Source organism: Telmatherina bonti (assembly GCF_933228915.1).
Source record: "Telmatherina bonti genome assembly, chromosome: 19".
In the NCBI taxonomy this organism is placed as follows: domain Eukaryota; kingdom Metazoa; phylum Chordata; class Actinopteri; order Atheriniformes; family Telmatherinidae; genus Telmatherina; species Telmatherina bonti.
In genome coordinates this window covers 9173339-9190161 of record NC_136617.1, presented here as the reverse complement: position 1 = coordinate 9190161, position 16823 = coordinate 9173339, and the positions used below count along the sequence as shown (strand labels likewise).

General features: G+C 37.2%; 1 protein-coding gene across 1 annotated transcript; it reads right to left on the bottom strand.

Annotated features, from left to right (window-relative positions):
* Nucleotides 1-10726: 10726 nt before the first annotated feature.
* tap2a (transporter associated with antigen processing, subunit type a) lies at nt 10727-16196 on the bottom strand (the record flags this gene model as incomplete). Its single annotated transcript, XM_079259269.1, has 11 exons — nt 10727-10930; nt 12091-12227; nt 12505-12664; nt 12972-13145; nt 13286-13474; nt 13616-13744; nt 13863-14060; nt 14863-15068; nt 15163-15293; nt 15381-15495; nt 15692-16196. The coding sequence occupies 11 exons, from the start codon at nt 16194-16196 to the stop codon at nt 10727-10729; spliced, it is 2148 nt and encodes a 715-aa protein (XP_079115395.1).
* Nucleotides 16197-16823: the final 627 nt, after the last annotated feature.

Sequence of the window (16823 nt, the reverse complement as noted above, 5' to 3'; positions counted from 1 at the left end):
ACCATCTGAATTTGTGAAAATACACAAGTTTAAATCGTATGAAAGTGTAGGTGAAAGGTCATTAATTATCCAATTTCCTAACCTAAAATGCTGTTTTGAGTGACTGATAAAAAATTGTGAAGCTGATAAAAATGAAAAAAACTCCCACCAACATCATCAAAAGAAGATATGAGAGATGATCAATGGCAGTCCTGTCCCCCAGGATAATAACATGGACGACACCCTGTTGTCGTACCAACCCTGTCACAAAATAGTTTTTGTCACAAAGGTAAACACAATGACGACTTGAATGACCAACAGGACGGTCAGTTGAGTCAGTGACACCATGTGACCTCAGTGTGAATGTTACTTTAATACTTATTAGCATTTAAAGCTTATTAGAACTCCCCACCGACTGGATAGAACAGAAAAAAGCTCCTGGATGAAAAGTAATGCCTTCAAGAACCACAAAATATATTTCTTATGATTAGCATGACCTGAATGACAGAGAATTTATTCCAAAATCCAGGTACTTCACCATGTTTGTTCCAAATGAAGATAAAAAGCAAACCAATGAGAGAAGGTCATGTAAAAAAAATCTTAGTAATCGGTGATGTCCACCTGTGGTCCTTTAGATGTAAATTAATCTCCTCAACAGTTTGTTATCAAGTGATGCTTAAACCCGTTAACGTTGACCCAATTAATCAGCTTTATCTGGTTTATCTGGTGTGTTGCAGCAGAAAACATCTAAAATCTGTTGTACAGCGGCCCTCAGGGACCAAACCAGGACACCTCCTTTCATAATATTACAGTGACAGCAGACTTCTTATTTTGGAGTACAATGTAGAAAATTACTATCAACTCACAGGATAGATATCTGCAGTTATACTAATAATTTCTGAGGTGGACTGGGACACATCCTCACCTACTATATGTGTCCTGAGCTCAATGGGTGTTTCAGATGTCACCCAGGTGACCCAAAGGTTGATCAAGCCCTGGTCGCATCCCAACAGGAACCCACAGATGATCCCCTTTTGACTCAAAGTCACCTCAAGGTTTTTCTCTGTGGCTTTGCTCGCTGACCTTTCTTCTGGCCATCTCTGTGACACCCAGTTGTGTTACGACTTGCTGGAATCACTGTCCAGCAAGTCCTCTGTTTACTACAGACTCTGCAAAACACAAACTTTAAAGCTCAGTCACTTTATTTTGACTGAAAAGTTTGAATTTTTTACAAAAGTAGAAAATTATCCTAATTCAGTTCATAGTTATGCTCAGTAGCTACAACAGGGGTCTGCAACCTTTACAATCCAAAGAGCCATTTTCTTTTACCTCAGGCCAGCAAAACTTCATTGAGACCCACAAATAACCTTTTGAAAAAGACAACTTTGATAAATATATACCACAGGAAATATGGTTTTATTTACAACCACAATTTCATTTCTATTTTAGGTTTTCAAATAAAAAATAAATTTGTGCAAAAAGAGTTTAGATACATTTTCTTCTATGGGATGTTCTTATTTTTGGAAAATTCTTTAAAAAAAAAAAAAAAAAAGCAAAGAAGCCTATTAAGATATGTCTATAAAATAGATATATAGAAATATATTGGTGTCTGTCATTGTTTTAGGGAACTGCTTGAGCCACATGTAACATTCTTAGGTGTTTTATTTTCAGCAGACTTGGTGAAGATGTGACGACGGGTGGATGAGATCTGAGCAGTTCCTAAAATGAAGTGAGGAGGATGCATGGAGGGCAGTCAGGTGTAGAGTTAGTCAGGAAAGGAGAAGTCCAGCTGTGGTCTGAGGAAATCCGATGTCATCAGGAACAGAGAAGAGATGGTTGGCACTCGTGGTTCCATAGCAGCAGCTTGCAGATCCCTAAGCTACATAGATATGTTATTTTATGCAAGTGTTTCAATAAACATCCTCTCAAACTACGGTAAACATACTAAATAGCTCTAAATGATCAAATCTGCAAACATTTGTATAATTTTAAATTTCTTTCGAGCAGAATACATAAACACTAGACAACCTATGTCAGAACAAAGGCTTTTATTGTTTCATTTTATAAACTAGAGTATGACTTAATTCAGGTACTTATAAAGTAAATGGAGAGAGATTCATTTATTTAATTATCACAACTAATAACCATGTCATCAAAGCTCATCAGAAATATTTAGGTAAGTATTCAGGTAGGCAACCATACAGTTTAAATCAACGTCACAATGTGTCTGAAAACGTTTTTATTATAATCATTTTATTGCATGTTACTGATAAGTTTAATCATGTAAAAATAGCTGTTAATATGTGTTTTATAGTTGAAGTGGGTTTTCTTTGTTAACAAATGGAACAACTGCGCCACCTGCTGTTTAAAACCGACAGGACACCTGCACCCCTTTACTGTGATGAATGAAATTCGGGGATATCAAAGCTAGTTTAAGCTCTATTTAGTAAAAAGCAACAGGTATGTTGTGGTATAACAGTCATGCCTGTTCTTCTGCTTTGAGGACATATTGTTACTTATAAAATAAAAAATATATTAATGAGAAGGTCAGCTGTTGGTCATGCAGATAAACTGTCTTCAGGTTTTCAGTCAGTTATTTTAGCAAAAGTGTCTCAATCTAACACTGAGAAATACACAAGAATAGATAAAAAACAACCCCATAAATAAGTACTCTCTTTAATTAGATTGAGATGGAAGGGCAAACATCTGGCAAGCATCTGCTTCCTTCTGATATCTGAGGTGTTGAATTCTTCCACCTGCCTCAGCGACGCTTTTTCTGAACACTGGAGAGATGCTCCTAATAAAATATTGTTGCAGGTTTATGCTACCTTCCTGGTGAACTATCCTAAAGTTTTAATTGTAAATAGAAAAGGATTAAAAAGCAAAAAAGGTCCTGTAAAACAGTGGTTTCCAAACTATTTTCCTTGAAGACCTCCTTCATGCACTTTTTGAAAAGCCATGGACCCCGTGTCCCTCCCCATACTGAAACACTATAATGTATTCTGGCAGAGATCTATCCTTTGATAAAAAACCAAAGTGAAATAAACAACATAAAGACTTGATTTTTTTCTTAAATTAGGGACAGTGTGTGGACATTGATCATGTAGTAAGCATCGATGTATTTAGATTAGACGAGAGGAGTCAGAAAGTTTAACAAAACTATCTGTCTGTTTAAGTGTCACAATAGTGGAACGCGAGTCCTTTTAATGATCCCATGGATCAAACATACAATAGCACCAAATATGAATATATTAAAATAACTGGAAATGAAAGTATATATTATGTCATTCTCCTATGTCAGAAACAATCTTAACTTAATGAAATTCTGTATTTACAGCATATAAAATCAATTCATTTTCAGGTGAGTGGAGCAAATATTTCAGACATGGACCAACATTATATCAGTATTGCTGGTATTTACAAAACAGTGATAACAAAAAACATAAACATGTAATATAAAACTATGATTTTGACTAATTTACTATCCTTTTCTTCATAAATGTCTGAACTGGTAAGGAGAAGTCCTCCATAAAAAGTGGCATCAGCTTCTGCTGCAGCCATCTGCAGGTGATCTTTAGATGCTCCGTCTTATGAAGGATGTTGTCTGATTGGTTCACTTAGCTTCCTTTCACCTCCTAGAGAAGTATTTTCCTGTGTACACTGTACTGTGTACTTCTCCTACACCCTGCGACTACATGACACTTTTCTTAACACTATATGTAGTAGGGAGAAGGGATTAACTAAAATCATAATTTGACTAAATTCAGTCTGTTATGCTTCTAAACAAAAGGACAAAATAGCCCGGGGAAAGGAACCATAACATATTGGAGAGACCACTGCAAAACAGCAACGTTTAACAAGAGTTTATTAATAAAACAATGGAACAAAGGAGAAGGGAGACTAGGAGGAAACAAATAAAAGAGGAGAGCAGTCCCAAACTAGCAACTCAATGGGTCGTAGGCTCTCAGCAGCTCCCCAAACCAGAAAATCAAAACTTAAAAAACAAAACTGAAAGCTGGACTGCAGGAGACTCATAAGTTAAACAACCAAAATGACTAAGTGCAGAGGTTGGCAGTGACCTCCACCTGAGCAATTCCTCTTGGCCCTATGTCCAGCCCAGCGAGCCGCTGCAGCCAATCACTGCAGAGATAGAAAGACACAATGACTCAGCTCATAATGGTAATAATAATACAGCTAACCAAGGTAACTAATATTTCTAATTATATTTCAGATAGACTGCTTGTAAGTCTGCTCATTTATACATTTATAATTTTTGTAAACACAAAAATGTAAAATTTATCTAAGTTTTCTATTTAGGATGAGGTTGTTACTGTTGTTTTCTTTATGCCCTGGTGTTTCTGTAAGGTGTACATTTAGATAAACTACAGAGACAGTAGGACTTTACAGAGGGATCATTATTGATTAAACTATCTAAATGTATTCAGACTAGATTTTATCCAAAAGTTTTGCTGCTGTTAATTTTTCTCTAATTTAAGGTAACTTGTGGCTTCCACTGATATACTTTTAAAATAGCTTCCTTAACACTGATAACAAGCCATTAAGTCCAATTAAACCTACATATAAACATTTAAACGGTGCAAACTTTGACAAATGTGGAAAAAAAAACAACTATAAGCTTCCATAAAAAGGTAATAGAGTGTTTATCATTTCTGTAAAATCATGGGGCATTTTTTCCTGATCCAAAAGTTTTCAAAAATAAAATAAATAATAATATCAAACTAAAACACAGAAAAAGTTCTTAAAAAGGTGTTTTTAAAAATCCAAAACATTTTAACTAGATCCCCAGATGGTCAGTCCATCACTCGGCCAACAAAGTGACAGACAAGGATTAAACCTTTATCTTCTCTCCTGCTGGTTTTGTTGTTTCTCTTTCTTCCAGGAAGCTGTGTTTGGATTTAAAAGCATGTCTGAGAAGAAAGTTCACCTTCTAGTTTTAGTATTTTACATTTGAATGTCCTCTTATATGTTATTTATTCTGTTTATTGTTTTAAATCTACACATTGTGGCACTTTGGTCAACTTTGTTGTTTTTAAAGTGCGTTTTAAATAAAGTTTTATTGCATTACAGCTGAGCAGGTTGCACTCAGCAGCAGCAGGTTATAAATTAGGCTCAGATAATCTAATCTTTATCCTTACTCTCTGACTGGGAGATCTCAGACATGAGTTTGCTGTTAGTAATGTGCAAAAACACATGTTACCCATGCAGACATGGATCCATACTGACCACATATTTTTCTCTCATCCTTTCATAAAAAAGAAAGAGAGAATAATAAATTAGGTAGCCTTCATTTGAACCATGTTGTGACAACTACGCCTAACAGTTTCATCCTCACTCAGCATGCACATCTTTGGACGTTGGTATAAACCCACAAAACACAAAAAAGCCACAGCTGAGGTCAAATCTGGAAAGCTTTCTGCTGTGAGGCAACGGCGCTCGCCACAACTCCACCCCCCTGTTGTTGCTTCTTTAATCATCTTTAACCTTACTCAGGATTGTTGAATCCTGCTGAGTCATCCTCAGAATAGTTTGACAGCCACTTGACAGATTAGCTTCCCTGCAACAGAATAGCTGCTTCTTTGCTGCTTTGGGAATAAAAAGCGATAAAGAAACTGATGCAGTACAAGCGCAACAGAAATGAAACCAACACAGCATAATTTCTGCATCTCAGCTTGTTTTGTTTGGTAAATGTTTGAAATTTAAGCTAAAGAGAGCAAATATAGTGAACATATTCCTGTTAAATGCACAGAAAAATCAGGATTAGTTGAATTTGTAGGTCACAAGATGATAATTTAGATATATTATTTTGCCTGTGACAATTTGAACTGCATACTATCACCATGTGGTGTTGTATAGTTTTATATGAGGGTAAACTCCCACAATGTCTCTGTAAATCCCCTAAATTCCCCAATTGCAACATTTACTGCAGTAAGTCAGTCAGATTGTGGTTTAATAACTTTGTGGTAATGAAAAAAACATCCAATCAAATACACAAGGTCGGATCAACTAAGGAAAAGCACAAAGGTTCATCCACAAAGGTGTGGCGGGAAACTGCAGGCAAAACAGAAACTGATCAATCCTCTGTTAGCTGAAAGAGCATGCACTGTTTTTACTTATAATAAACTAAAATAAATCTATATATGAGCACAGATATGTCTTTACCACTAATAACTGTGTCTTTATTTCCCCCTAAAATCCTGGCCAAGTTTCTATTTCACAGAAATTAATAACTTATAAAGTAAATATGACTGTGGATCAAATGTTACTTCAACAAATCTTAAAACATGATTGTAGCGAGTGTGTGTCATGGATGTTCTGTATGAGCCCAGTCAGAGATATTTCTGCTAGTATAAAGAATGTCAGACTCCATGACAGACTGATCATAGTTCTTAACCATACAGCTTTATTTTGTTGTAGTAATTTAACCCTCAAACTACAGCATAAAAGGCCTTTTAGATGGACCCCAGTCCTTGAGTCCGATAAGAAAAGTGCTACATCATATCTGCAAAACAGACCAGACAGGCCTGAGTTGGAATTAGGACTTGACCTTTGTCTGAAAGCAGGTCATTCAGTTATAATCTAAGTCCACTTGGGGGCACTCAAGCTCCTTTATACCATTCACCAAGAGTGAAACACAGTTCCCAACAAACCAGGCAGAGCATTTATCGGAAATCACGTGACTACCCGGTTTAGAGAGAATACCAATGCTCTGCACTTGGAGTGCTGTTTGTCTTCATATGTTTGTTGATTTATAAGATAATATGGTGATATAATCCTCTAACTGATATTCACCTGCTTAAGTCCCCTAAACCTGGAAATTTTATTCCATTTTTTAATAATATAAAACAATACAATGAATTTGAGGTATTTTAAACTTTCTTTTACAATATGCATAAATCACAATATTGTTTCTCTAAACAGCAGAACTGATCTTATGTCAACATCCCTCCTTCAGTCTCAACGGATTTTGGTGAGCCGCCATGTGGTATTGTGGTGTCACATGTTGCTGTGATGTCTGTGTGTTGAATGACTGCAGTTTCCTGCAGACCTGCTCATATTGTACCACCAAAAAACACAAGACCCACTGTCTTCAAAGGGGAGAAAAACCCTTTTATATGCCAATCTTCTAGTTGTGGTTTGCACATTAAGAGCTCGGTGTTATTGCATTCACTAGATGTCAGTAAGAAGCAACGATTCCACTTTAAGCAGAGTCTTTTGAGGAATCCCCATAATCTTCCCAAGCTGCCAGGCTTCAAAGAAATCACGTGGTTTTTGGTAAAAATGCCAACAACAACCAACTGGTGTGCTGTAACTCTGACTTTCAGAGCAGAGAGGTGATGTGCTTTTGTTCTTTTTTTTAGCTGATGAGGATTACTTTCTGTTTGGCCAGATACCCTCCACACCCTCGTGTATAAACTTTCCCTCGGTTGATCCAACCTTGTGTGTTTGGTTCTTTTCTATTAAGTTAATAAAACCACATACCAACTGCAATCTGACTGAATTACTGCAGTAAATGTAGCGCTTGGGGAAGTTAGGGAATTTACAAAAAGACTGTGGGAGTTCACCTGTCAATAAAAAAAAAAACATATAGTACTTGACAGTGGCAATATGCAGTTTATGTAACCGTAATCATGTAGGCCACCAATTCTATCACTCATGATTTTTATTGAGTGTGTTATCTGTGTTTGCCCTCTTCAGCTTAAACTCAAGCTTCAAGCATCTGCCAAACAAAACAAGCTGAGGTGTAGAAATTGAGCTACATTTGTGTCATTTCAGTTGTGCTTGTGCTGTATCAATTCCTTTACTACTTTTTATTTAAAATAAAACGGATGAAGGAAGCAGGTGTTTTGTTGCAGGAAAGCTAATCGACCATGAGAATGACTCAGCAGAGTCTCAGCTTGGTTTTGCTGTTTTAAGCCATTAAAACATTTAAGCAGCCTAAAAATACTGAATTAAATACACCAAAAGTTTGGAATGATGGAAACTTGTCACTTCGCTTGTGTTGTCACGTTTAAATTCTGCATGTTTTGTAAGTTATGAATAAAAAACGGTTGTGATGAGAGGAAATGCAGCAGGCTTTTTTCACACTGATGTGTTGTGAAAGGGCTGATTATTGCCAAAATTACCGTTTCCTGCTACAAGCGTCTCTGCAAAGCATCGTGGTGGGCTGCAAAGCAGCACAGAACCTCTGAATAATACTAGAATTAATCAAAATGTAGAAATGGAGACCTTACATCATGTAAAATAGTATGAATTACCACTAAAACTGTTTTACAGTCAAGTGGAATTTACAGTCAAGTGGATTCAGTCTATTTAGAGGCTTATAATAAGACGTTAAAAAGCTGCTTTAGTGTCGACCAGGCAAGCTGCTGCTCACATATAGATATTAACTGAGGAAGAAGCAGCACTCAGTGTTTTTACAAGGGGCAAATAGATGGATAGTTTGGTCTGGGCTGATCTGAAGCATCAAAATAAGTCGCTCTAATCCTGGATCCTTCTCTTCCAGCTGAGCTGCTGTTGTTATCAAAGAATTTTCCCTTTTTAATACTTTTTATGTTTTTAATTTGTCTTTATGTTCAAATAAAACTTTTAATTCGACCCAACACCAGAAGTCTGTGGGAGTTTCTGTAAGACTGGCTGAAACAAGAAATGATAAAAATGAGATAAACAAACGAAGAAATGATGGTTTCAGTCACAAGACGTTGGGTGTGTTTGTGGTTTGGCTCGGTTTGGCAGCCTGTCTGAATAAAAAACAATAGAGACAGAAAGCAAAAGAATGAAGGTGCGGGACTTTCCAGCCTGGCTGTGTGTGGCAGCATGGTGCAGAACTGGTTTGGCTGAAGCCTCGCCACACATACACAGGTTAAAACTCACACACTTGTGTCTGAGTATGTGAGACAATCATACATTAAGGTGCAAGATGGAGACTTAAAATCAGACTTTTCTCTGTTGTATTCTCATGAGAGGAGCGCCGTGAGGCTATTATATAATCTATTATTCACCATAAATGAGAAGCTGTCGGCCATTTTGTGTTTGTAGTTTGAAAGCGTGAGCTTAAGATGGCGACTGTAACTTAATGCCGTCATGTCTTTATAACCCGCAGCGAAACAGGGTTGATGACGGGAAGCTGCCAAGTTTAATCATGACTCATCAGGACACCTCTCCAAATGAAAGTTTGTTATTTTTTAACCCTGAAACAGCTTTATTTTCCTCTGGATGATCACCAATTTTAAAGTTTATGTTACAACATTAAAGACGGTAAATAGAAAACCACAATTGAACTTAATCCTTTAGTAACGTCTTTATTTTGAGATAAGCATAAAAGTCTGGCAAAATCTATAGAGACAAAATGTTGACAATGAAAGAAATGTTGGATTTAAAAGTAGCTGGCATGTCTGAGCTGTATGCAAACAACAAACTGCTGTTTTAGTGCAACATATTTCTGTACGTGTTTGGGCAATTTAAGATCCATATCTGCTCATAATTAATATGATAATCTGTATTATTGGGTCTGTTGTTTAGGAAAATAAACATTTATAATGTCTATTCAAGAATTACTTAAAAATCTTGCACTCGGATTCCGTGACAAGCACATGCAACACGTGACCGCCGTCTCCATTTTGTGGATTCACCACAGACGTGAGAAGATGGCGGCGAGCATCACCGAACCAGATGAGATCTCTGCCGATAGAGGGAGTTGGATCAACATCAGGCAACTCTCCAAAACACCTCACTGCCAGAAAACAATAATGCAGATCGTCAGGGACTTTCCAGTCAGCTAAAACAATAAAACCCACCCCCAACATGCACAGCAACAAAATTCTTTCGCTTTCATGTACAGCGAATAAAAAAATATCTTGATGGTTTAAAACCAGAAATAAACCCAACATGAGCAGAGATGTGATTATAAAAACGTAAGATTAAAGCTGCGATTACCAAATGAAGACATTTGTTTGAAACTTGCTTCGTAATCCTGGAATCATGTTTAGTTTTTACTGTTTAACATTTGAGGGAAATGTTTCTCAGTACAGCTGAATGATCTGCTTCGATTTGGGGGATTTCTGGATGTCATCACAGCAATGTCATCAAGCTTTTATGCAACGAATCGGATCTCACGTTGATCATGATTCAGTTTTAGATTGATGTGATTAGAAAGACCATTGAATATGTTTTTAAGTTTATTTTATAAATACACTGCCAGGGATTGCTGGGACAGACTTCAGCTTCCCTGCGACCCTTATTTGGACTGAGCATTTAGGAAAATGACTGACTGATGTGAAAAAAATACACAGAAACACATTCAGATAAACGTTTGATGCCATTGATCAATCTTTTATTTGGAGCATGCCACCCAGACAGCAACCTTTGAACTCTGATAGTACAAGTTTTATGGCAGCAACAGGGATCCGTTGTGTAAAACATTTATTTGTTTTTATCAAAACCAGGACATGAAATGGAAAAATTAGAACATGGCGATGAGCCCTCTCAGAAACAACGTTCACAGGCAAGACAAAGTTTTATTTGTATAGCATCTTTCATGTACAAGACAAGCCAAAGTGCAGCAAAAGGAATGTGATCAACAGTCTGTACAATAAATAAAACCTTAAGCTACCAAAATATACTTTTTACTCCTCACACAAAATGATCTTTTATTTACATACATTTGCATCATTTCAGTCATACAACACACTCTTCTCACATCAAAATGCTGTCAAACATCAGTTATTCATCACTGTGGCGAGTTTCCCTCAGTTAGGAGCTCTTTCAGTTTGTAGTAGCTTCCCTTCAGCTCCATCAGCTGCTCATGAGTCCCCTGCTCCACAACTTTTCCACCATTAATCACAACGATCTGATCCGCCTTCTCAATGGTCTTCAACCTGTGAGCGATCACCAGGAGGGTCTGGTTGGGGCAGCTAGCCAGGGTCTGAAGGACCTGTTCAGAGTCAATCATAAACACGTCAGTAAAACTTCTAAAAGGACGTTGGAGAAACATTAAGTCAGGGGTGTCCAAAGTTGGTCTTCGAGCGCTGCTATCCTGCAGGTTTTTGATGCATCTCTGCTTCAACACACCTGACTCACATTTAATGGATTCAGCAGCTTATAAAGTTCTGCACAATAACTTCTTCATTTCAGTCAGGTGTGTTGGAGCTAAACCTAAAGGATTGTGGTCTTCCAGGACCAGATCTGGGCACTCCTGATTTTAATCATTGTGTTTCAATATGTATAATGAGAAAAAAGCTTTTTACAAGAAGTAAAAATCTCAGCAGTTCATAAGCTTCAAACATGTTTTACTGTAACAAAGAGGAGAAAATATACTCACAAAGCCAGTGAACAGAAAATGTTTAAAACAGGTTACTTTAAGTTATGATACTGATGGATCGGCAGCTTTTCTTCAAAACTAATATAACGTTTTCAGATTTTATGTTTTCTTTTTTTTTATTATCAACAGAGATTCTCAATAACAAACCGATCTAGAGACACAATTTCCCACTAATGAAGATGTAAGACTTCACTTTCCAATTGAACATATTGTTAAATGGTTTCAAAATTATTCAGGGAAAAACACAGAACTTTAATCTGTCCAAACATATAAACACAAAGATGATCTTTTATTCCAGAGGTTTGAGTTCTGACACACAGCGTCGGGTTTTGATTACTCTTTACGTAAATCTACATATGCTGTTAGAAACTAAAAAACTTCTAATTCTAAAAAACTAATTTCAAGAAATCCATATAAATGATCACAATTAAAATATATTTTCTTAACATATTTGTTAGATGCTGTTTAACCTTCCCAAAGGTCGGGGATGACGACAACAGATGGCCATTCTGTGTAAAAATGTGCATTTTTGAGATCTTGCCTAAACCGTCTGGATTAAAGCAGCACTAATTTTATTATTCTTCACTTAATATTTCATTATAGGTCTGTAATTTTCTAGTTGAAATCTAAAATATGTACAAACCTCAAAGAGTTAACTTGTAGGAATGTTTTGAGAAGGATGTTTGACATTCAGATTGATTTGTCACAATAAAGTGACTATTCTTGTTTTGCTTCTGGACATGAAGCTTCTGGAGGTTAAAGTTGCAACAAACCTTGTTTTCGTTCTCAGTGTCCAGAGAGCTGGTGATTTCATCCAGGATGAGGACCTTCGGCTGTCTGACCAGAGCTCGAGCAATGCCGATCCGCTGCCTCTCACTCTTGGATAACTGGTTGCCGCTTTCACCCACCTCTGAAAAAAAAAAAACACACCCCCACCATGAAATAAAGACTGTAGGTCATGGATTTCTGTAACACTTCAAAATCCTGTATGTCTACATATATCCCTTATTATGTACTGACAAACCTACAAATAGTGAAAATTAAAACAAAATTCATTCTTTACAAATCATCTTCATTTTAAAAGGGACACTTTCCTCCCCTCATCGGTCATCCAAGATCAATTTACAAATCAGGTCATTAAGTGTGCACTTTTATAAACCAGTATGAAGGAAGTTTCTTTTTTTAACCTGTGTTGTAGCCTTTCTCCAGTTGCTCAATAAAGTCGTGGGCGTTGGCTTTTCGTGCTGCTTCCTGGATCTCTTCCATTGAGCATTCATCAAGCCCGTAGGCGATGTTGTCTTTGATAGAACCAGAGAAGAGGACGGGTTCCTGGCTCACCACTGCAATCTGTTAAAGACGTTTTCCCAGCATAAATAACATGCACTTAAACTGTTATACGTATATAAATACACATTTATTCAACTTTGCTATAGTATCCATTTAATCCTAACATGGCCTTTTTATTTATTATTTATAATTTAAAGAAAAAACAATGAGTTAAATTATGAAGATTTTTTTTGCATGTTGCTTTCTGCTGATTTAAAAATAAGATTTTTGCCAGATTGTTTGTTTTATGAATTAAAACAATAGAAAACAGGGGAAATAAATCAACAAAGAACACATTCAAATCTTACAAAATAACCAAAATAAATACCTTCTTGTGGAAGAAACGGTGGTCATACGATGTCAGTGGTTTATCATCTAAGCATATTTCTCCATTCTGTGGCTCGTAGAATCGCTCCAGCAGACTCACACAGGTGCTTTTTCCTCCTCCAGAAGTGCCCACAAGCGCCGTCATCTTACCTGGTTCCAACTCCAAAGAAAAGTCCTGAGACAAGAGGCAGAAGTTAATACACACAGTAAAAGTGAATGAATGTGTTCATTCATGAGTTATTCTTCTTTCTCCCTTTGATAATTTCACATTTCCTTCATGAACTGCCTAAACTCAGTGTTACCGCCTAAACTCACCTGCAGCACAGTTTTATTGGGATTTGAAGGGTAGGCAAAGTTAAGACAGCGGTAGCTGACGTGTCCTTTCAGATCATCCGGTTTGAGTTTTCCATCTGTGCTGACCTCAGGTTTCCGATCCAGATACTCAAACACTTTCCCAGCAGCCATTACAGAGTTCAGCATGTCACCAAAGATGTAGGTCAGCGTCTGGGTGACGACAATCAAAAACACTTTATGTTTAGAGAAATTTAAGACAAGTTCCTATTAATTATGTTTATAATTGTAATCACATAACTGCCAGAGTGTCACAATAAAAAACATCAGCTCATAGTATTATGGAACACCCACCCTGATGTTGTCTCCGAGATTTGACTGGTAGAGGATGAAGGACACAAGGTTTCCGGTGGTCATCTGTCCTTTCTGGATGAAAAGTCGGCCATAGTATAATATGAAGACCTGCATGGCTAATCCTGTTAACTACAGACACGCACACAAAACAACATCTTTTCATAATGTGATATAGTATTATATCCTCAAAACTGTTGAAATATTAAAAAAAAAAAAAAAAAAAACAATGACAACAAAAGCTCCTCACCCTCCTTGCAAGCAGGTAAACAGCCCTTACAGTGTCCCTGTGGGTCTTGAGGGTGTGTGTTTCCATTAAGCATTTGTTGTAACGATGGGCCTCATAATTTTCAGTGTTGAAACTCCGTACCACACGAATGCCAAACACCACCTCATTGGCAGCTTCATTTGCACGAGCCATTGAGTCCTGCATTGCCTGGTACAGCCTCTGATGGATAAGTAAAGAAGGAAACACTGATTTACAGTAAAACTCACATATATTTTACATATTTTATACACTTAAATTAATGTTTTATCTAAAATTACTGTAAATGACAGCCCTGACTTACGGCATTCATTAACCCTTTCATGCATAGTGGTCTTATAGTGGACACCTATTTACATGTTTTTTTTTTCTTGCATATTAATGAATGAGAATGGTATTTTTGGAAATAAACAACTTCAGTGGATGTTAATGAGTCATCCAATACGTTTCCACTCACTGGAGAATAAATAAATATATGATATAATTGAACATATGTAATTACGCAAGTTTACCTTTGGGATAAATAGGAAAAGAAAATGATACAGCTATATTTTATACAAGATTTACATAATTATGATTATATATTACTTATAAATATTTTATAGAATACATTGAAATTAATCATATATCATGATACATTCTAAATATCACTGATAAACAAAAAAAGTATCATTGCATATGCCTGTAAAATACTGTATTTAAATAAAATGTATTGGTTTTTTTTTATTAATTCATGCATGAAAGGGTTAAAACAATTTACACTTTATAAAATTGCATGCTGGAGTCAGTCCACCAATTATAAAGATGGCAATCCACCTCACATCATAGTCCGTGAAACGACAGTGAGTGTTGGGTTAATATATATTATTAGTGCATCCCACACCCTCCTGAACTCTAGTGTGGTCAGGCCATAATTTAAAGATGGTTAACATAAACAATACATATAATCAATATCACTTCACCACCTCTTAAATCATGCTTATACCTGATAGTGTGTGTCATAGACTTTCTGTATGACTCCAGTGATGGGCGTCTCCATCAATACAAGGAATGTGAGTTTCCATGACAGATTCATCATCAGGGAGATCATACCCATTGTCTTAATGAATGTCCTCAGCAGCACGTTCACATTCAGACACACCGTTCTTCCCATCAGGGTGGTGTCTTTAGACAATCTAGATGTAATCTCACCTGAACAAAAAATTTATATACGTTATCTCATCCTGCCATTTGATTCTCTTACAGTTATGTTATTCCATATTGCATCGGTGCATGGCAGCCTTACCCGTCTTTATGGACTCAAAGAATCCAACTTCCTGTTTGGTCAAAGCCCCAAACAGCTTCACTTTGATTCTGCAAGTGTAGGAACTGATGGCACAAAGTAACAGACCCCCTCTGCAGCCGGCACTCACAGAGCTGATCAATAAGCAAAGAGAAAGTGAGTTAGATAACGCAGAGGTGGGACTGATGTGGGGACAGGTGGGGAAGATTTGCTTCATATACCTTCCCACAGAGAACAGGCCCATGAAGAGGAGTGCAGAGAAGAATTCACTTTGTTTGTAATTACTGCCAAGGATGTCAATGACTCTCCCTGTGTAGAATGGGATGAACATCTCAACTGTGAAGACACAAGCACATGCAGATAATATTAGATTTTAGCATCAGCAGCAACAGTAGCCTACAGTATCCCCACAGCAACAACTCTTAGTGAGAATCCACATGAATATTTGCATTGTTACTGTATGTTTACACAACTTCCTTTACATGACGTTACCATCATATTTAACCTTTAATTACAGAATAATCATACTTACAAATGACTGCCAGAGACAGGAACACGAGCCCCCCTAACAGCAGGGGGTAGTCTGGTTTGTACAGCCGCAGGACTCTCATGAAGAGGACTCTGGATTTCTGCTTTTTCTTTTGACTTGCTGCCTCTTCCTCGGTGTCCGGGATGGTGAGCTCCCAGAACAGCGCAGCAGCCAGCGCCGCTCCGGCGCACATCAGCCAGCAGCGCGCATCGGTCGCGTGGCTGCACTGGCTCTCCTCGCCGTACAACAAGCCGGACCCGGTCTCATACACCACCGGGAGCAAACTGTGCGTCGTTATGAAACGAATCAGCGACGGTTTGAGGTCCCCAAGTATGAGGAGACATATAAAAGTGATAGCCGACCATCGCAGGGCTGCAGAGATCCACAAACGTAAAATGGGTCCCAACACGCTGTGAATGAATCCAAGTCCTGATGCGTAAAAGAAGGAAAAGTCGATGCAAACCGCGAGGATCAGGGCAACGACTTTCTGAGTTACAGTTTCAGTCATTTTCTGCTGCATCTGTCCTCGTATTACCTGTTGTGATGCCAGACCAGCGTTTTAGCCTGCACTTACTTTCAGTTTCATTTTCAGGCAAGATCAGGGGTTTCCCTTAAATCCAGACTGGCTGGAGCAGGAGTGTATTTCTATATAAATAGGCTACCACTATCATCCCAGTTTACCACCATTAAAAATCCAAACGTGCCTGGCAAAGGTCTGGTGGTTTAAGAACATATTAAAGGTTCACAATGCCTTTTTGAGGACCTAAATTTATCAATAATCATGTTTATTTATTCAATGTCAATATTTCTATTTTATTTTACAATCATTTGTATGTGATTTTTTTTTTTTTTTTTTTTTACTATTTTTGTTTGATTGTATTATTTTTATTCTATTTTTCATAATTATATTTGTTTATTTATTATTTTAAATATTTGGTGATTGTAAATCCCCCCATTCTGCCAAATCGCCATCAACCATACCCCACAGTTCCAGATTTTTGGAATTTTCAATATAATCTATTAAAGAGTTGCCTTAAAACACACACATACACATGAATAAAATAAAATAAAGCAAGATTTGGAATGTGATTGTTATAAGAAGCTCTAAATAATTCTGGCTGAGAAGTTGAAAGTT